The following is a 21481-nucleotide window of genomic DNA, read 5'->3' on the forward strand; positions in this document are numbered from 1 at the left end:
GTATGTAGACCGGAACTTTGCTCCAGTTTGTTGCTAAAATGGAAATGTAAAACATGCTCAAAAAAATAAAGGGAACACTAAGATAACACATCCTAAATCTGAATGAATGAACTAATCGTATGAAATACTTTCATCTTTCCATCTTCCCATAGTTGAATGTGCTGACAACAAAATCTCACACACAAATTATCAATGGATATCAAATTTATCAACCCATGGAGGTCTGGATATGAAGTCACACTCAAAATCAAAGTGGAAAACCACACTACAGGCTGATCCAACTTTGATGTAATGTCCTTAAAACAAGTCAAAATGAGGCTGTGTGTGTGGCCTCCATGTGCCTGTATGTCCTCCCTACAACGCCTGGGCATGCTTCTGATGAAGTGGCGGATGTTCTCCTGAAGGATGTCCTCCCAGACCTGGACTAAAGCATCCGCCAACTCCTGGACAGTCTGTGGTGCAACATGCCACATTGGTGGATGGAGCGAGACATAATGTTCCAGATGTGCTCAATCGGATTCAGGTCTGGGGAATGGGAGGGCCAGTCCATAGCCTCAATGCCTTCCTCTTGCAGGAACTGCTGACACACTCCAGCAACATGAGGTCTAAAATTGTCTTGCATTAGGAGGAACCCAGGGCCAACCGCACCAGCAATATGGTCTCATAAGGGGTCTGAGGATCTCATCTCGTTACCTAATGGCAGTAAGGCCACCTCTGGCAAGCACATGGAGGGCTGTGCAGCCTCCCAAAGAAATGCCACCCCACACCATTACTGACCCACCACCAAACTGGTCATGCTGGAGGATGTTGCAGGCAGCAGAGCGTTCTCCGCTGTGTCTCCAGACTGTCACATGTGCTCAGTGTGAACCTGCTTTCATCTGTACAGCACAGGGCGCCAGGGGCGAATTTGCCAATCTTGCTGTTCTCCAGCAAATGCCAAACGTCTTGCACAGTGTTGGGCTGTAAGCACAACCCTCACCTGTGGACGTCTGGCCCTCATACCATCCTCATGGAGTATGTTTCTGACCGTTTGAGTGGACACATGCACATTTGTGGCCTGCTGGGTGTCATTTTGTAGGGCTCTGGCAGTGCTCCTCCTTGCATAAAGGCGGAGGTAGCGGTCCTGCTGCTGGGTTGTTTCTCTCCTTTGGCCTCCTCCACATCTCATGATGTACTGGCCTGTCTCCTTGTAGCGCCTCCATACTCTGGACACTATGCTGACAGACACAGCAATCCTTCTTGCCATAGCTCAAATTGATGTGCCATCCTGGATGAGCTGCACTACCTGAGCCACTTGTGTGGGTTGTAGATTCCGTCTCATGCTACCACTAGAGTGAAAGCACAGCCAGCATTGAAACCACTCCTTTATTGAGGGGGTCTTGCTAATTGCCTATAATATCCACCTGTTGTCTGTTCCATTTGCACAACAGCATGTGAAATTGATTGTCAATCAGTGTTGCTTTCTGAGTGGACAGTGTGATTTCACAGAAGTGTGAATGACTTGGAGTTAATTTGTAGAGGTGCACCGAAATGGAAATTTCAGAACCGAAACCGAAATAAAAAAAAATGTCCGGCCGAAACAGATACCGAAACCGAAAATGACTTCTCCCCGTCTTCTGGTAAAATGCAGCGCTCCGCTCATTAGATTCCCCCACATTAGATTGCCAGCTCCCCCACATTAGGTCGGGAGTTCCCCCACATTAATAGGCAGCTCCCCCACATTTGTAGGCAGCTCCCCCCACAATATTAGGCAGCTCCCCTCCAACAATATTAGGCAGCTCCCCCCACAATATTAGGCAGCTCCCCCCACAATATTAGGCAGCTCCCCCCACAATATTAGGCAGCTCCCCCCCCCCCACAATATTAGGCAGCTCCCCCCCCCACAATATTAGGCAGCTCCACCCCACAATATAAGGCAGCTCCCCCCCCCACAATATTAGGCAGCTCTCCCCCCCCAACAATATTAGGCAGCTCCCCCCAACAATATTAGGCAGCTCCCCCCAACAATATTAGGCAGCTCCCCCCAACAATATTAGGCAGCCCCCCCAACAATATTAGGCAGCTCCCCCCAACAATATTAGGCAGCTCCCCCCAACAATATTAGGCAGCCCCCCCAACAATATTAGGCAGCTCCCCCCAACAATATTAGGCAGCTCCCCCCAACAATATTAGGCAGGTCCCCCCCCCCATTTGTAGGCAGCTCCCCCCAACACTATTAGGCAGCTCCCCCCCAACAATATTAGGCAGCTCCCCCACAATAGTAGGCAGCTTCCCTCCACCCCACAGACATACAGCTTCCAGCCATATACAGTGTACAGCTGGAGGCTGTATGTCTGTACTGCTGCCCCCACAGTGTTCCGGTCACCGCTCCTCCGGCCCGGGGTCACATCTACTGCTATGGCCTAAGGACCATAGTAGTAGGTGCCGGGACCGGAGGAGCGGTGACCGGAACACTGAAGAAGATGACGCGGTCACTTACCAGGCCCCGGCCAGCGTGCGTTCTCCTGCGACGATCCTGCGGTCCTCCTGCGTCTCTATGGTTGTACGCACGGGACGTCAGTGACGTCCCGTGCGTACGACCATAGAGGCGGAGAAGCGAAGGACCGAAGGAGGATCGCAGGAGGACGCCGGGGAATGGTGAGTGACCGGCGGACATCCTTATGTCCCGAAAAGATTTTTCGGGACACAGGGATGTCCGGGATAGGATTAGGAATACTTCTTTTTATGTGCCCGGGCCGGCTCCCGTGTGTGGCTGCAGGCGGGGGCCGGCCAGAGCATATAAAAACTAATACTGTATACTAAAAACCAGGGGGCCTCCAGCTGTTGTGAAAGTACAACTCCCAGCATGTCCGGACAGACTTTGCCGGTCCGGGCATGCTGGGAGTTGTAGTTTCACAACAGCTGGAGGCCCCCTGGTTTTTAGTATACAGTATTAGGTTTTATATGCGCTGGCCGGCCCCCGCCTGCAGCCACACACGGGAGCCGGCCCGGGCACATAAAAAGAAGTATTCCTATCCCGGAGAGCGCGACCCCCCCCCCCCCCCCCAGATGTTGCGGCCGGCCCCCCCTTCACCGCCCACGAGTGCCTCTGCCACTGGCAGTGTTTGCAACTTGTGCTGTGGGCGGGCAGGGGAGGTGGTCATTATCGGCACATTTTTAGTTGTTTCGGCATTTCCCCGAAACAGCTATTTTTGGCCGATATGTATCGGCCGCCGATATATCGGTGCATCCCTATTAACTTGTGTTGTTTAATTGTTTGAGCAGTGCAGTAATTGCAGGCTTTGGATACTCTACCATGGCCACCTTGTCTTGGTATTGTACAAGAATATCTGTGATTTGTGTTTATAGGGAAGTTCTCGTCATAATTAGCAGACCTGTACCAGTCATTTTTTAGTATACTACTATACTACTAAGGCTCGGTTTACTCTGCTTTTACCCAATCTATCTATGGTAAGTGCTGGCATCCTATCAAAAAGAAAGGCCTGTGTATTGAACAGTGTACTAATCGCTGGTCGTATCCTGCCTTGGCTAGTGATTGGCTGAGTGGCAGTGTGATGTATTAGACCCTGGCACCAGGAAGAAGGTTGGGCCCAATACATTACACTGCTACTCAGTCAGTCACTGGCAGAGGCAGTACACAGCTGCGGACTTTTACGTCGTCCTCTGACACCAGTAATAGGATTGCAGCAATACTGAAGGCACCAGGTGAGATAAGTAGAGGATCTTTTTTATTTCATGCTGGCAGACGAGGCACAATTTTGGGAAAAAAGTTTCCTGCTGGAGTACCCCTTTAATTGGTCGTATTTAGTCAACCAATGACTGTTTGGTCAAATTTCTGCACATGTACATTTATTTAGTGAGGCTCTAAGGTGTTGTCTGCTGCGCTTTTGAGCCCCGCTAAACAAGTGTGTGTGTGTGTGTGTGTGTGAGATGACTGAAACATAGTCACTAGATAAAAACATTTCTAGAGTGCTGACACACTTTCTGAATATAGAATGTTACCTCTCCTATGCACTGGTTGTTGCAAAGGGCACTTGTCGGATGTACATGATGAAATCTAGTGTGTAGAAATTAGGGATCGACCGGTATCGTTTTTTTAGGGCCAATACCGATAATCGGTGGAGGTTAGGGCCGATAGCCGATAACTTATACCGATATTCCGGTATAAGTTATCGGCTATTTATCCCCCCGCGACACCGCTGCAGATCATTGATTTAAAGCGGGCGCTTTGAATCAATGCACTGCAGTGGCTTTTGCGGTGCCATAGGCCGCCGCCGCCACCACCCGCTTCTCTCCCCCTACCTGTCAGGGTGGTCCGGGCCATCCATCTTTCCTGTAGTGTCCGGCAGCATTCCTGGTGGAGGGTGAACCGGTCCAAGCTGTCCTTCTTCTCCGGGGGTCATCTTCTCCACTCCGGGCAGGCTCCGGCCTAGTAACGCAGCATAGACGCCGATGCGCAGAGAGACGCCCGTGCGCAGCGACGCACCTGACGTCACGGCGTAGCGGCTTCTATGCAGCGTACTAGGCCGGAGCCTGCCCGGAGTGGAGAAGATGACCCCCGGAGAAGGACAGCCCGGACCGATTCACCCTCCACCCGGAATGCCGCCGGAAACTACAGGAAGGATGGATGGCCCGGACCACCCCCATTACGGGTAAGTTTCATTTTTTTTATTGACTCAGAGGGTGGGGGAGGGGCCCGACCGGTATAGCTGTATGGGCAAAAATCCATACCATGGGAGAAAAAAAAACGGTATCCGGTTCATACTGGTATACCGCCCAGCACTACGGTGTGGGGTGCGATGCGGTGGGTCGGGGGGGGGGGGGGCGCGGGGCGGTGCGGGGGGCGGGGCATTGCCGATACCAATAATGCCCAAAATCGGGATTATCGGCCATACCGATAATCGGTCGATCCCTAGTAGAAATGAAAGCATCCGAATCCAGTGCGATAAAAACTTCTAAATCTTTATTCCATCTCAAGACATGACAGGGTAAAAGCCACAAGTATGCGCCACAATTCAATTTAAATTTCTCAGGAAATGACGCAGCTTTGAAACCCCACACACAATAAACCTTATTATCACACAGGTGAGTGAATGGGATTTCCGATCATCACAGACATAGAAGAAAACCACTGACATAAGAATGAATTCATACGTGGTGTCATAATATAAAGAAGATCTATTTAAATGTTAGGCTAATAGTGGGATGTGGTGTATAAACCAAAAATATTGCAGGTTAGCCAGTGGTAACCCATTTGCCTTTAAAATTATATGACTTAAATAAAATCATTTTAATACAGACTGAGACTATGAAAGAGATTTATCATAACCTGTGAAGAGGAAAAGTTGCCCATAGCAACCAATCAGATTGTTTCTTTCATTTTGCAGGGGCCTTGTTGCAATCTGATTTGGTTGCTATGGGCAACTGGGCAACTTGTCCTCTGCACAGGTTTTGATTAATCGCCCCCAAAGAGCCTATACCAAAAAATTTAGGCCCAAAAGGGCTGAGAGTATAAGCTTTGTCTGAGAATTTGATTGCATCGTGATATTTAACCCTTTGCACAAATGTGTTTGGGCCATCTCAAATATAGTGAAGAATTGGAAAAGGCCAAATGTACTAGAAGATGTATGTCCGGCACCGCAAATATAGAGACTGCAGTAAGCTGCGTCAATACGGTTTTTGGTGTACCAATAAAGCATGCATGTGACAGTTCTCAGAGTGGAGGTGCAGCGTTCCCGAGGATAATTGTAGACAGATATGGCACAGTGGAGAGGGAATGGAAAACGCACTCACCACTTTTAGTCGGATGACCGTGTCTTTATTGCAGCGTGTACATCATGAAATATTTAGACACTAACTTCAGATGCAAACGTGCACAGAGAGCTGAGATGGACACAGGCAGGGGGCGTGCAGGGGGTGGCAACTAGTTTCGCGCACATGGGCGCTTCCTCTGGCTCGCACGGACTTCGGGTTAAACCAGCAGTATCATCCAAGCAGCCATTGCCAAGCGCCTGAGACATCACTCGCCATCAGGATATTACGAGGTCTGCACTCCAAGACAGCGAGAGATCCCGGTAGCGGCTTCCATACAAACTGGTCTGTGGCAGGCAGACCGCCGCGGTGACGCATGCCAGCGTCTTTCACCACGCGAGACTTGCGGACCTCTCTATTTATCCTCAGGTGACGACACAGTGGGACTTATACCAGGCTGATAACTTTAACCTACCCATCTCTTTAATACCGTATATCAGGATCCCTTATCATTTATGGGACTTTAATACATTTCTGGACTATCAGTTGCCGGATTATCGAAAGTGACACCAATTTTATTTTTTATATTTTTCTATTCATGCTAAATATCGGTGTTTGTTCTTATTGTAATTGTATGTTCAAGCAAGTATATCTCTTTTCCTCAACACAAGGGCCCTGTGCCATGAGGTCAAGTTGCAACAATTGATATTTTATACATTTTAATAAAATTGTATCCTATATTTGAAGCACGATCCAGCTATTTACTATTATTAATTTTCATCTATGTATCAGGCAACTGATACTGGTCTTGAGGGGTTGGTTACTGTTTGAAAGTATTCATTTACAAATCTGTTTAACTTTCTGGCACCAGTTGATTAAAAAAAAAAAAGTTTTGAAGAGTTGATACACCTTTTGTTTGCTTTTGTTTCTCTCCCACTTTGGCTAGCTAAAATATGTCGTGCTCACTGATTTGAATATATGTAAAGATCAGATTGTTTGCTGCATCAATACAACATATTATCAAACACAAAACGCAGAATTTACGCTTTACTTATAGATTGTGAGTCCTAAAGGGGACAGGTAGTGATGAAAACCTCTGTAAAGCACTGAGAAATATGTTGGTGCTATATAAGTAAATTAATTATTATTGTTATTATTATTATTATCTTGATTTAATTCTGATGGGTGATCCTGAAAATAAAAGTGATTATAGAAAACCTTCTGCTAGAAATACTATTCTACAGGCTAATAATTGTCACCCTAACTATTCTATATCGTCAAGGGTAAATACTTAAAGGGGTTATCCAGGAAAAAACTTTTTATATATATATATATATATATATATATATATATATATATATATATATATATATATATATATAAAAAGTTTTTTCCTGGATAACCCCTTTAAGTATTTACCCTTGACGATATAGAATAGTTAGGGTGACAATTATTAGCCTGTAGAATAGTATTTCTAGCAGAAGGTTTTCTATAATCACTTTTATTTTCAGGATCACCCATCAGAATTAAATCAAGATAATAATAATAATAACAATAATAATTAATTTACTTATATAGCACCAACATATTTCTCAGTGCTTTACAGAGGTTTTCATCACTACCTGTCCCCTTTAGGACTCACAATCTATAAGTAAAGCGTAAATTCTGCGTTTTGTGTTTGATAATATGTTGTATTGATGCAGCAAACAATCTGATCTTTACATATATTCAAATCAGTGAGCACGACATATTTTAGCTAGCCAAAGTGGGAGAGAAACAAAAGCAAACAAAAGGTGTATCAACTCTTCAAAACTTTTTTTTTTTTAATCAACTGGTGCCAGAAAGTTAAACAGATTTGTAAATTACTTCTATTAAAAAATCTTAATCCTTTCAGTACTTATGACCTTCTGAAGTTAAGGTTGTTCTTTTCTGTCTAAGTGCTCTCTGATGACACGTGTCTCGGGAACCGCCCAGTTTAGAAGAGGTTTGCTATGGGGATTTGCTTCTAAACTGGGCGGTTCCCGAGACACGTGTCATCATTCAACTTCAGGATTAAAAGTGACAGATCTAGATACCCAGTGCTCTTAAACAGTGCATGAAGCAGGTGCTTATACGCTGATGCATGCACAGGGAAAGACTGAGCCCTGTGCTGGAGATCACGGTAAGGCACTTATCCCCTAACCACAGCATTATCCCTTTAAGTATGGGAAAAAATGCCATAATAAAAAAAAACTCAAAAAAATTAAAGGGAAGAAAAAAGTACCAAAATCAACCAGGGGTAGCAATATAGAAGCATGTCTACACAATAGAGAGACCAATTGGATTTGAACCCTGACCTTCAGGTCAAAATTACTATGTGTTTACTCTCTTTATGAATAACTGTTTTATCATTCACAAGGTAATGGATTAGAATATGGTGGGGTGGGGGATCTATTACGCTCACAAGAGTTGAGAAAGCTTACATGGTGGCCTCTTACTGAGGGGCTGCTTTAGCCTTCTAAGAAGACAGTCTCTAATGGCCAGTGGAACCTACATCAATTAAGTGAACCTGTCATTAGCAAAAACTTTTTATACAATGTAGATAATAACATTATGGCCCAGATTTATCAAACTGTGTGAGAGAAAAAGTGGAGTGCCTGTGTGTCTCTGAGGAGACCAAATACAGGAACTGTCGGTGGACAATCAGGGCTTTGTGCAGTGAGGACAATCAGGGCTCTGTGCAGTGAGGACAATCAGGGCCCTGTACACCGAGGACAAGCAGGGCCCTGTACACCGAGGACAAGCGGGGCTCTGGGCACCGAGGCTCTGTGACATTCCCCCCCCCCGGCTTACACATCAGGATGATTGGCAAGCCAGGAGCCTGTACAGAGCCCTGCTTGTCTGCCCTCACCTTCTGTCTTTGGTCTCCTCACAGAGACACACAGGCAATAGCTGCAGGGACAGCATTTTTTTCACCCAAAAATATACACATTTTTGACCAGTGAATATTACAAATATACATATACAGTAATAGTATTATCTACATTATATAAAGATTTTTTGCTAACGACAGGTATGCTTTAATGTGGGTACTGCTTTTCATCAGGGACTTCCTTTTAGTTACACAGAAGGGGCTCTAGTAGTGGGGTCGTGATGTCACCTAGCAGACTAAATAGTTAGGGACTGTACAGGGTTGGCCATTTATATGGATACACCTTAATAAAATGGGAATGGTTGGTGATATTAACTTCCTGTTTGTGGCACATTAGTATATGTGAGGGGGGGGGAAAACTTTTCAAGATGGGTGGTGACCATGGCGGCCATTTTGAAGTCGTCCATTTTTAATCCAACTTTTGTTGTTTCAATAGGGAGAGGGTCATTTGACACATCAAACTTATTGGGAATTTCACAAGAAAAACAATGATGTGCTTGGTTTTAACATAACTTTATTCTTTCATTAGTTATTTACAAGTTTCTGACCACTTATAAAATGTGTTCAATGTGCTGCCTATTGTGTTGGATTCTCAATGCAACCCTCTTCTCCCACTCTTCACACACTGAGAAATGCTAGCACAGGCTTCCAGTATCCGTAGTTTCAGGTGCTGCACATCTCGTATCTTCACAGCATAGACAATTGCCTTCAGATGACCCCAAAGATAAAAGTCTAAGGGGGTCAGATCGGGAGACCTCGGGGGCCATTCAACTGGCTCACGACGACCAATCCACTTTCCAGGAAACTGTTCATCTAGGAATGCTCTGACCTGACACCCGTAATGTGGTGGTGCACCATCTTGCTGGAAAAACTCAGGGAACGTGCCAGCTTCAGTGCATAAAGAGGGAAACACATCATCATGTAGCAATTTCGCATATCCTTCAGGTTTCCATTGATGGAAAGAATGGCCCCACTATCTTTGTACCCCATATACCACACTATACCATCAATTTTTGTGTTCCAACAGTCTTGGAGGGATCTATCCAATGTGGGTTAGTGTCAGACCAATAGCGGTGGTTTTGTTTGTTAACTTCACCAATCGTAAATGTTTGCCTCATCCCTGAACAAAATCTTCTGTGTAAACTGAGGGTCCTGTTCCAATTTTTGTTTTGCCCATTCTGCAGCACCTGAAACTACGGATACTGGAAGCCTGTGCTAGCATTTCTTCTGCGATGTTGCTATCAGTGTGTGAAGAGTGGGAGAAGAGGGTTGCATTGACAATCCAACACAATGGGCAGCACATTGAACACATTTTATAAGTGGTCAGAAACTTGTAAATAACTCATGAAAGAATAAAGTGATGTTCAAACCAAGCACATCATTGTTTTTCTTGTGAAATTCTCAATAAGTTTGATGTGTCACATGACCCTCTTCCTATTGAAAAAACAAAAGTTTGACAATAAAGTGGCCGACTTCAAAATGGCCACCATGGTCACCACCCTTCTTGAAAAGTTTCCCCCCCCCTCACATATACTAATGTGCCACAAACAGGAAGTTAATATCACCAACCATTCCCATTTTATTAAGGTGTATCCATATAAATGGCCCACCCTGTACTAGTAAATAAAATTTAAATAAAATTAAATGTACTAGTAAATAAAAGTTTGTCAGGTACTGACATCAGGATGGTTAAAGCAGCTATCCGGTGTGAGGGCTCATGCATATCACCCCCAAATCTCAGCTCCCAGACCCATGTTACTATGGAACTGGGTATGTGAGAAGTTGCCATTAACTATAGGAGTTATAAATCTAAGACATTACATAAAGTGGCTATTGGGTCACAACAATACAGCATTTACAGACTTGTCAGTATAAATCACACATTAGACCATTGATCTTTCTGGCAGCCTGAAGCAAGGAGCTAAATAATTAAAGTGCTGCCCTGTCATAAACAATAATTCATAAGGGCGAGATTAGTGACATTTCTGTAAAACAGTAAAGTACTAAGATGGAAGCCTTTTAATTTAAAGGGAATCTGTCACCCTACAAATGCAGTTTCAGAGCAGGAGGTTGTATAGTTTTATGGGACAAGTTGACATTGATTTATGGCAATTTGCAGGGCTCTCTTTATATGAGCAGTGATTTACAGATAGCTTTCAGTCACACACAGGACCGCCCACTTGACTAAACCAAGAATGAACAGAGATTTGCATGTATAAATGACAAATTATCTTGTCATTATTTTTTCTACGGGCTATATAAAAATTTGTTCTATAACATTATGGTGCATTTATAATTTGACATGTTCCCTTTAATCGTAATATACCTATCCTTTTTAGAAAACAGGTGGAGGTCAGCTTGGTATACTCTCACATGCACATTTTCCTACTACCCCAACTTTGTTTGGACAAAAAGTGTTGGGAATTATGCAAGCCCTGCCAAAAATAGAAGTTTTTAGGGGTCGTTTCAGATGTTTTGGGAGTATTCTAGCAAGCGTGCTTATATGTAATAAAAATGTCTGCATGTATACATATAGAAGTGCTATAGTTTGTAATTATATACAGCTGTCAGTAAAGAGAGCACATACCGTATAGGAAGTGTAACAATTACTTTTTACACAGTGTACCAAACAGACAAAGGAAATTGTAAATGTGATTCTAATTTCCAGCCCTATGATCCATCAGGACTAGTGCAAATTGAACACAGTTTGCCGGCAAAGGCAAATAAGCAGTGTCCTGTTTAATCGCAATTTGCAGCTTGATTTTCTAGCCATCTATTATTTACACCGCCACTAGCGGGTTCTGTGATTGTTCCACAAAAACCTCAAATTACTTCAATGGCTTACGGGAATCAAAGTAATTAAGTGTCTAGTACTGGATTGACATCCGGCCATAGAAGGCCTTACTGGTCTACGTAATGAGACTGACCAACAAGTAAAATGAAGGAAAATACAAAGTTAGAAGTTCTAATTTCACAGAGGACATCGTATACATGGGTCTAAATACGTTATTAAATTCTATGGTGGTAAATTGGTGAAAAATCGAAATGTTAGTGTTTGTCTCACCAAGATAATGCTTATAATAAAGTCTGAATCAGATCGATGTAGTACCTGCTTCTCCAACCCACAACAATCAGATCTAGGGGCTGAGGAACCTGCCTCTGGTCATTCATTTCAGCTGAGTGGCCAACCATGTAAGGGACTTTTCTCTAACTAATAAACCAAAAAAAAGAGACCCTTTCTTTAACATTTCTTTATCAGCCGAACAAGAAATGCATGAGTTACAATACAAGGACGCACAATATGCAACATGAAATTGAAATGACCAAACAAAAAATGCGATTGTTCAATAGGGCAACAATACAAGCAAATCAAACAGAGAAGGTGCTAGACCCTAAGGTTTTATCTATATGCCAATGGCAGAGAAATCACATATGGACAATAGACACAACAGAAAGATAGACGCAACAAAAAAAAGTTGCACAAGGAACTGGATGAAATGAGACTAAGTGGGAATAAGCAGGAAAAGTAGAGGGGGAAAGGAGGAAGAAGGGGTGGGGAGAGGAACAGAGTGGAGGGCAAGGCAGAGCACAAAGATCAGATGGAGTACGACACCTCAACAAGGTACGTAAGCATGAAATAGAAGAGACCGGTGTCCTTGGAGGAGACTGAGAGCACAGGATATCTGCATATTCAGCAGTATCTTGAAATTGCATCCAAGGAGACCATGTGCGATAGAACCTATCATGAGGTGCAGACTGGAAGGAAGTCATATTTTCCATTTGCTTTCACTTTGGACACCCAGAGTGATGAGGATGGAGCTGTAGGCTGTTTCCATAGGAGAGGAATACAGGCCCTTGCAGCCATAAGTAACCAGGCTTGTTGGTTTGGCAAGTTAAGCTGGTAGAGTTGAGTCAGGTCCCAGCGAAAGGGAAAGGAAGACTGCAAGTGGGAGAGAAGCGTTCAACGCCTCAGACTTGAACAAAAATAAATCTTAAACTTAGAAAGATGGGCAAACTGTTCTACTTCCTGAAGCAACACAGGGAGCGAGATCCAATTCTGGCCTCCGGACGGAGTAGGCCAAAATTGGAAATATAATCACGCCTCCATCTCGACAACCACAGTGTACACGACTTTAAAAGTGGAATATATTGTATTATATTATCTCACACATTGACAAAATACTAATAAAGTTGTTCTCTTGAACAAACATTTTTTGTAATTGGATGCAGAGTTCAGTGCTCAACAGACTTAACTTTTTAGTGTAATTATTTAAAGGTGCACTAAACCTTGAAGTGAATCATAAACTTATTTTATGAATTAATTGCCCAAAGTGTTTCGGCAATATATTATTGTTTGTGGCTTAACATTGCTTGTATTCTTTGCAGACAGAGCAGTGAGGGAGGCTATGTTCACACAGCAGAATATTCCACTCCAGCAGAGTTCCATTGATTTCAATTAGATTCTGCTTCACTGTGCACACAGTGGAATTTTCATGGCAGATGTTTCTGCTGCGGAAATTCCGATTCCGGTGTCCGCAGAAAGAATACACATGTCTATTTTTTTCTGTGGATTCTGTTCAGCAATGCATTGCCGTATATGAAACGGCACATTTTCGACCGGTCATAGTATCCACTAGATGTGTTTTCCGGGAGGACATTCCACACACTTTCGCTGTGTGAACATGCCTGTAGGCTTCTGCTGCAGCCAGTCTTCCAACCATGTTCAGTTTTGTGAGAAGGAGGGAACACACACCATATTTTTTTTGTACTCCTTTTTACATTTTTGATTACAATATAACAAAGTACTATCAAAGGAGAAAAGACTAAGATGGTAATTTCTGGGGTTTCTATAAAGGGGATATCTAAAACAGCTAATTTCTTCCAGAAACAAAACCACACCTGTCCGTAGATTTGGCTCCATTCATTTCAATTAAACTGAGCTGCAAAACCAAACCCAATCTTTAGACAAATGTGGTGCAGTTAAGAAATTAGCTCTGTTTCTAATGTTGCATAATCCCTTTAATGGGGTATTCCGCCCCTAGACATCTTATTCCATATCCAAAGGATAGAGGATAATATGTCTGATCGCGTGGGTGCCACCGCTGAGGACCCCCGCAATCTCGGCTGCAGCACCCCAGACATCCGGTGCACAGGGTGAACTTCCGATGACTGGCGATGCAGGGCGGAGGCTCTTGACATCACGGCCACACCCTGCTTGTGACATCACGGCCACACCCCTTCAATGCAAATCAATGGGAGGGGGTGTGACGCCCCCTCCCATAGACTTGCTTTGAGGGGGTCTGGCAGTGATGTCACGAGCCTCCGGCACTGCACCCAACGCTCTAAACGAACGCCGGGTGCAGCAGGAAGATCGCTGTGATCCCACCGCTGGGATCAGACCTCTTATCTCCCTGTCCTTTGGATAGGGGATAAGATGTCTTGGGGCGGAGTATAAGGAATAATAATGATCTTAGTTAATTTTGTTATTGTAAAATAGGACAACAAAGCAAGCAACTATTTTCCTCTCTTTCTTTTCCAGGTTATAGATACGAGCTGTTTTGTCTTATTAAACATGCACAGACCCCACACTGCCTGGTATGACATACTTTTTCCTGTTTCTGAATGTATTTTATGAATCAGTTATTAGTTTGTGTTATATTGAATCACATTTTTATTGGGTGTATGTAATAGTTGATAATGCAATGTATATGATCCTGTAATGGAGAAAGTACATTTATGGTCTACTCACACGTACAGTATTCTGCGCAGATTTGATGCGTAGGATTTTCTGCTGCACATTTCTATGTAAACTGACTGAACACAGTTTGAAATCCTGCGCATCAAATCTGCAAAGAATACTGTACGTGTGAATAGACCCTGAATGTGGAAGCCTGGACTTGGCTGAATTGGTGGTAAAAATCCATAGCAGAAATCCAAGGGTATGCCACACTTTATTTTTTTTTTTTTTTTTTTTTTTTGCTGTGGATTCTATGACTGTTTGTTTTTTGTTTTTATTTCCCTGTTGGAAAAATTTTATTATGTGAACTTTCCCTTAGCTGTAGATGTTCTAATAGTTTCTTTTTTCTGGTTTCTATAGATGTTTATTAGATGTAGTGCAGCCAGACATCATGGAGCAAATTTATGAAAACTGTCTTTGTTGGCAGTCATTTCATAACCCCCTCCAAGGAGCGGGCAAGTTTTAATTTTTTTTGCACTTTAGTTTCTTCCTTTAACATATTAAGTTGAGAACAACTCTTTGATTTTTACGCATAAAATTCCATGAGGGCTTTTTTTCTTACCTAGGACTAAGTGTACTTTTGTAATGACACTCTTTTTCCATTAAATATACTGCAAAACACAAACATTTGTGAGGAAAAATTGAAAACAAAACCTAATTTTGCTAATTAAGGGGTAGGGTCGTTTTTATGGCCTTCTGTTGCTGTTTTGGCTCTTCTATTGATAGAACCTGTCACAGGCAGGCTCAACCAATAGAGTGCAGATGTGATTGATAAATGCAGGATATATGTCCTGCATCTATCCGTATGAGTCCTCTAATGATGGCTCATAAAAGTCCCCTAAGGCAGGCATAGACAACCTTGGGCACTGCAGATGTTTTTGTACTACATCTTCCATGATCCTCTTACAGCCAAAATGCTGCCAAAGCATCATGGAAAATGTAGTCCAAAACCTCTACAGTGCTGAAGGTTGCCTATGCCTGCCTTTAGGGGTACTAACATTTTTAAAATAACAAAACAAAAGTTTTGTATGCACAAATTAACCCCTTCCTTGCATACTAAGTTTAAAGCGCACCTGTCACCAAGGGGGAGGGGGGAAACCCAAGGATGTTACTCTCACTGTAATTAGGATCATGTTCGTGTCATTTTTATTTGTATTGACTCTAGTTCTGGCCAGATAACTCAGTTGTGCTGTTCACATCTCCTGCATTCCTCTCCAGGCAGGGGACGTTTCTGTGAGCAAGCACATGGAATGCCCTCACATCTCCTGCAGACACTCCTGGGGTCTGTGTCTTTTTGTAAAGACACAAATAATGTGCTGCAGAGACCCAAACTAGTCTAAAAAGGTACACTTTAAAATCTTAAGCAACTGAAATAAGAAGTGTTTAAAACTGAAACTTTTTTAAATCTGTACCTGTTGATGTGTGAAACGATTGGCCATGTTAATCTTGTGGTTTTGCAGTGTGAGTTTAATGGACATTCCTATTATCACCTGTAGCTTCACCAGTGTCCTGCAATGTCACCTTGTCCTTGCATAATCGCCAGTCCTAATTGGATCGGTCTCATACACTTTCTGTGTATTTTAGGGACTTAAAGGAGAAGTCCTGCATAGGAAAATATATCCTCTATCCACACTGAGGGGGGAGGGGGTTGGCTCTCCCATAGAGATAAATGGAGGTATGATCCTAATTCGCAAGGAGAGCCGGAGCGCCATACTTCTCCTTTAATCCTGGAGCATCATAAAAAGTTACGATGAAATAATAGGATACAAATACTCTTATGTTATTGCAGATTTATTGTCTCACATCTACAGACATCAGCTCCAGCTGGAACCAAGACAGGCATCAGGATAACCAGTATACACAAGCAGTGTAAGTGATAGAAACCTAGATGTTGACAACTGAGAAATGTATAACAAAAGATTGCTGCTCTACAGCAAAGATGTAGTTTTCTTGCATTCTTTGGAACAACATGGGTTACAGCAGTCAGATCCACACCAATCTGCTAGCTATGCCCTATTCTGTGGATAGGCGATAGCTATGTAAGTACTATGAAAATACCCTTTTAGAAACTTTCCTGCTTAGGGCTGAGTAATTAGCACGGACTTCCGCGTGCTGAATTGCATGTCGGAATTCCGCTCTGTGAACTCCTAACATTGGGGTGAATAGGTCTTCCGCGGACCCATTCACACTGTGGAATTTCAGCAGTGGACAATTCTGCCACTGAAATTGATCAGAGCGAAGAAAGAACATGTTTGTTCTTTCTGCAGAAGTCAGCGAGCACTGCATAGCAGTCAGTGGTGACGGCGCAGTGCCACACGGTCCCACTGCCGTATTTCGGCCTCCGCCAGGTGGAATCTCCACTCACTTAATTCTCAGAGCGGAGATTCCGTTCACATTACTCAATGTGAACTTACCCCTATAAAAAGACCATTATCTTTGCCTACAGTGAGGAGACAGTCTATTTACTACACATATTTTGCCTGCAAATAGTAAAATAGCCTCATAGCTAACCCTATTCCAATGTCTAGATTGGGCTGCTTTCTCTATTTGTTTTTCAAGACTGATAGAAAAAAAAAATAATAATTTGGCCTTGAAGGCAAAAAGAGAATAATTCATTAGAAGTAGGCTTTAAATGCCTGGTACCATAAGCCTCTCTCTAGGGGGTTGTACAGATTTCTGAATTGGTTAGTTCAAAGCCGCCATCAACGCTTGCTGGAATACTTGTACGTCTTTTATTTTAACATGGAACTCTTTGAATTGCAGATGAGAATGAAGGATTTTCAGATGTTTAGGGATTAGTTTGAAGCATCCTGAATTATAAAGTCATTTTCAATTTAAAGTAACTTGTCCTGAAAAACAATTATATGATTTTCCTTCTTGTTAATATTTAATACAATTATGGTAACTGCTACAGACAGCACAGAGGATAAAAAGACTGAAAAAAAAATCAACCACTTTATGTTCAGAGTAATAAAGTCAAAGGGGTTTTAAATTATTACTCTGCTTGTTTTTATTCTGCATATAGATTTCAGGTTGGCATGAAGCCCATTATTTTTAATACTTAACTTTGTGCCCAAACGATGTCTCGAAATACCTAAAGAGACGTTTTGTGCAAGGAGCCAAAGCTGTGTCCTCGTAATGTGGGATTGATTTGTATTTCTGATTGAAGTGGAATGTCATTAAGTTCACCCTATGGGACTGCCCTTCCAATAAGTCCCAAATAATGACAGAAAAACTCATTAAATGTATTATATCCTAGAATTGGACAAGAATTGATTTTGTGTGCTCTTTGAGGCTGTTGTATTAGGCACCAGCTTAATTTCCTGCAGAGCAATTTATTTGGGTCTGCATGCTTGTCCTTGGGATATTCTTGCATATATATGATCTAGTAAAACTGGTAATTATTTTACAAACTTGTTTGTTTAATTTAATTTGTACAATTATTTGTCTTAGCATTATATGTTCTGACATTCATACGTTTAAATGTGGTATTCCGGCTTTATACATCTTATACCCTATCCAAAGGATAGGGGATAAGATGTATGATCGCAGGGGTCCTGCTGCTGGGAACCCCGCGATTTTGGTGCGGCCCCCAGAATTCTGTGCCGGGCACTGCCTCTGAGGCCCATACGTGACATGACATGAATGGAGGATAAGATGTATTAAGCCGTAATACCCCTTTAAAGCCTCAGCATATTCTGTGACTTTGTTTGGGTATTTATTTTTTTCTAAGTTTGGAATCCTGTCGGTGCTCTGAATTATGTTGTGAAGCTCTCAATCATGAGTGCCACACAAACACAGCTTCATCATATTAAACTATCTATCCTTTGACAGATTTGATGCTTTGGTGCAGAGGTTTGAGGCTCCAGATTCTCGAAATCGCTGGGACAGCCCCCTCTTTACTGTGCATATGGAGGATGTGCTGCCACTGGAACAAATCAGTAATGCAATTTTTCACAGGAAAGCACCTCCACCCAACCAGTCTACACAAACAGTGTGTAATTCACATTTTCTTATCTTTTTTTTTTTTCCATGTAAGGTGTAAAAGTCGCCAAATCGCACCTTGATCATTCAGCTACTAAGTAACAAATCTTACTGCTTATTCTGTCCTGTCATAAAAATCTAGTAAACCTGCTAAAGAGCTATGGATGCCTTTTTTAAAATTATACTTTTATTTTTTGTTGCTCTTTGCTCTCAAAACTACAAAGTAGTTGTAAGTAACTTTCTAAATCCTAAACATTTCCTCTAGGCTCTGTAAAACACCTTCTTACAACTGGCTGTGCTGCTGCTTTTGACATGGATCCTATAACACACTGCTCCTGGCTGCTCTCTGCTCAGGGCTTCTCTCAGGATAGTACAGTTTTAAAGATACCAACAAGGAGGGTAGATTAAGCCAAGCTGTTTTAGAGAGGGGGCATAGCACCCTGCGTCTTCAGAAGAAGAGGATATTACACAGGCAGCCTCGGGGTAGAGATGGAACATAGAATTTGGAGGGAGAGAGATTAGACACACAGGAAGCATCTATGTCTGTATCACCACCAGGGAGAAGAGCTAAGACAGGGTGGGCCATTTATATGGATACACCTTAATAAAATGGGAATGGTTGGTGATATTAACTTCCTGTTTTTGGCACATTAGTATATGGAGGGAAACTTTTCAAGATGGGTGGTGACCATGGCGGCCATTTTGAAGTCAGCCATTTTGAATCCAACTTTTGTTTTTTCAATAGGAAGAGGGTCATGTGACACATCAAACTTATTGGGAATTTCACAAGAAAAACAATGATGTGCTTGGTTTTCACGTAACTTTATTCTTTCATGAGTTATTTACAAGTTTCTGACCACTTATAAAATGTGTTGGATTGTCAATGCAACCCTCTTCTCCCACTCTTCACACACTGATAGCAACACCGCAGGAGAAATGCTAGCACAGGCTTCCAGTATCTGTAGTTTCAGGTGCTGCACATCTCGTATCTTCACAGCATAGACAATTGCCTTCAGATGACCCCAAAGATAAGTCTAAGGGGGTCAGATCAGGAGACCATTGGGGCCATTCAACTGGCCCACAACGACCAATCCACTTTCCAGGAAACTGTTCATTTAGGAATGCTCGGACACCCATAATGTGGTGATGCACCATCTTGCTGGAAAAACTCAGGGAACGTGCCAGCTTCAGTGCATAAAGAGGGAAACACATCATCATGTAGCAATTTCGCATATCCAGTGGCCTACATGATGATGTGTTTCCTTCTTTATGCACTGAAGCTGGCACGTTCCCTGAGTTTTTCCAGCAAGATCGTGCACCACCACATCATGGGTGTCAGGTCCGAGCATTCCTAGATGAACAGTTTCCTGGAAAGTGGATTGGTCGTCGTGGGCCAGTTGAATGGCCCCCAAGGTCTCCCGATCTGACCCCCTTAGACTTTTATCTTTGGGGTCATCTGAAGGCAATTGTCTATGCTGTGAAGATACGAGATGTGCAGCACCTGAAACTACGGATACTGGAAGCCTGTGCTAGCATTTCTCCTGCGGTGTTGCTATCAGTGTGTGAAGAGTGGGAGAAGAGGGTTGCATTGACAATCCAACACAATGGGCAGCACATTGAACACATTTTATAAGTGGTCGGAAACTTGTAAATAACTCATGAAAGAATAAAGTTACATTAAAACCAAGCACATCATTGTTTTTCTTGTGAAATTCCCAATAAGTTAGATGTTACATGACCCTCTTCCTATTGAAAAAACTAAAGTTGGATTCAAAATGGCCGCCATGGTCACTACCCATCTTGAAAAGTTTCCCCCCTTACATATACTAATGTGCCACAAACAGGAAGTTAATATCACCAACCATTTCCATTTTATTAAGGTGCATTCATATAAATGGCCCACCCTGTACATGGGCTGTGCTAGATTCCAGGCCATTCACAAGCTAAACCAGAACACCCTGCTCTGTACTGACAAGGGGCAACAATCCCAAAACAGCACTGTCTGCAGATGGGTACTTTCCTTCAGGCTTGGCATTAAATCCCATTCTGTTTCTAAAACTCTAACTGGAGTGAAAAACTGATGTTTAGGGAATGCTACCTTAAAAGGTGGGGTGATTGAGCTGCTTTGCATATTCCCTCTTCCCATAATGCCCAGTGGAGTGCTAATGTCCTTTGAAGCTCCACACTCTAGCCATGTTGTCTCTGCAAGAATAACTCCTACCCCTTTTACACCCATAGAATGTGATAAGTCAGTAGGCATTGTATATTAAAGGGCTACTCTGGTGGAAAACTTTATTATTATTATTATTATTTTTTATCAACTGGTGCCAAAAAGTTAAACAGATTTGTAAATTACTTCTATTAAAACATCTTAATTCTTCCAGTAGTTAGTAACTGCTGTATACTACAGAGGAAATTAATTTATTTTCTGTCTGTCCACAGTGCTCTCTGCTGACACCTCTGTCCATTTTAGGAACTGTCCAGAGCAGCATATGTTTGCTATGGGGATTTTCTCCTGCTGTGGACAGTTCCTGACACGGACAGAAGTGTCAGCAGAGAGCACTATGGACAGACAGAAAAGAAATCCAAAAAGAAAAGAATGTGCTCTGTAGTATACAGCCGCTATTAAGTACTGGAAGGCTTAAGATTTTTTAAAAGAAGTGATTTACAAATCTGTTTAACTTTCTGGCACCAGTTGATTTAAAAAAAAAGTTTTCCACCAGAGTACCCCTTTAAGCTGGAGGTACCAGGCCTTCTAGATTATGTCTGGCCTATTTTTAGGGTGTAATTTGTATTTGTTTCCCGTTGCAATACATAATCAAAATTGCCTATTATAACGATGTGTTGTTGTTTTTTTTTCTTTCTTACAGCAACCTTTGTCCTCAACAAATTTTCTGCATGAGTTGGACAAGGTGACTCAGGAGGTTGTGACTGTGAGTGCAATGTACTACTGAATGTAACTGTTTGTACTTGTGATAGAGAACACAAGCTTTTGTTTCTTCTCTAGTGTAGGTCATTTATTATATATTTAACTTTTTCAGTTTGGTTTAGATTCCTGAAGTACAGTAACTTTCTTTGGATTCTAGTTTAAATATAGA

At 42.6% G+C, this 21481-nt stretch overlaps 1 protein-coding gene across 3 annotated transcripts in view; it reads left to right on the forward strand.

Moving 5' to 3' along the window:
- The window catches only part of KTI12 (KTI12 chromatin associated homolog), a 73005-nt gene that overhangs the window by 42916 nt on the left and 8608 nt on the right, over positions 1 to 21481 (forward strand). For all 3 annotated transcript variants that reach the window (XM_056572931.1, XM_056572930.1, XM_056572932.1), the window contains 4 exons: positions 14202 to 14257; positions 16189 to 16268; positions 18234 to 18393; positions 21254 to 21316. In XM_056572931.1, the coding sequence (XP_056428906.1) occupies positions 14202 to 14257; positions 16189 to 16268; positions 18234 to 18393; positions 21254 to 21316 (359 nt within the window). The remainder of the gene's footprint in view (positions 1 to 14201; positions 14258 to 16188; positions 16269 to 18233; positions 18394 to 21253; positions 21317 to 21481) is intronic.

Source organism: Hyla sarda, chromosome 4 (genome assembly GCF_029499605.1).
Source record: "Hyla sarda isolate aHylSar1 chromosome 4, aHylSar1.hap1, whole genome shotgun sequence".
Lineage (NCBI taxonomy): Eukaryota > Metazoa > Chordata > Amphibia > Anura > Hylidae > Hyla > Hyla sarda.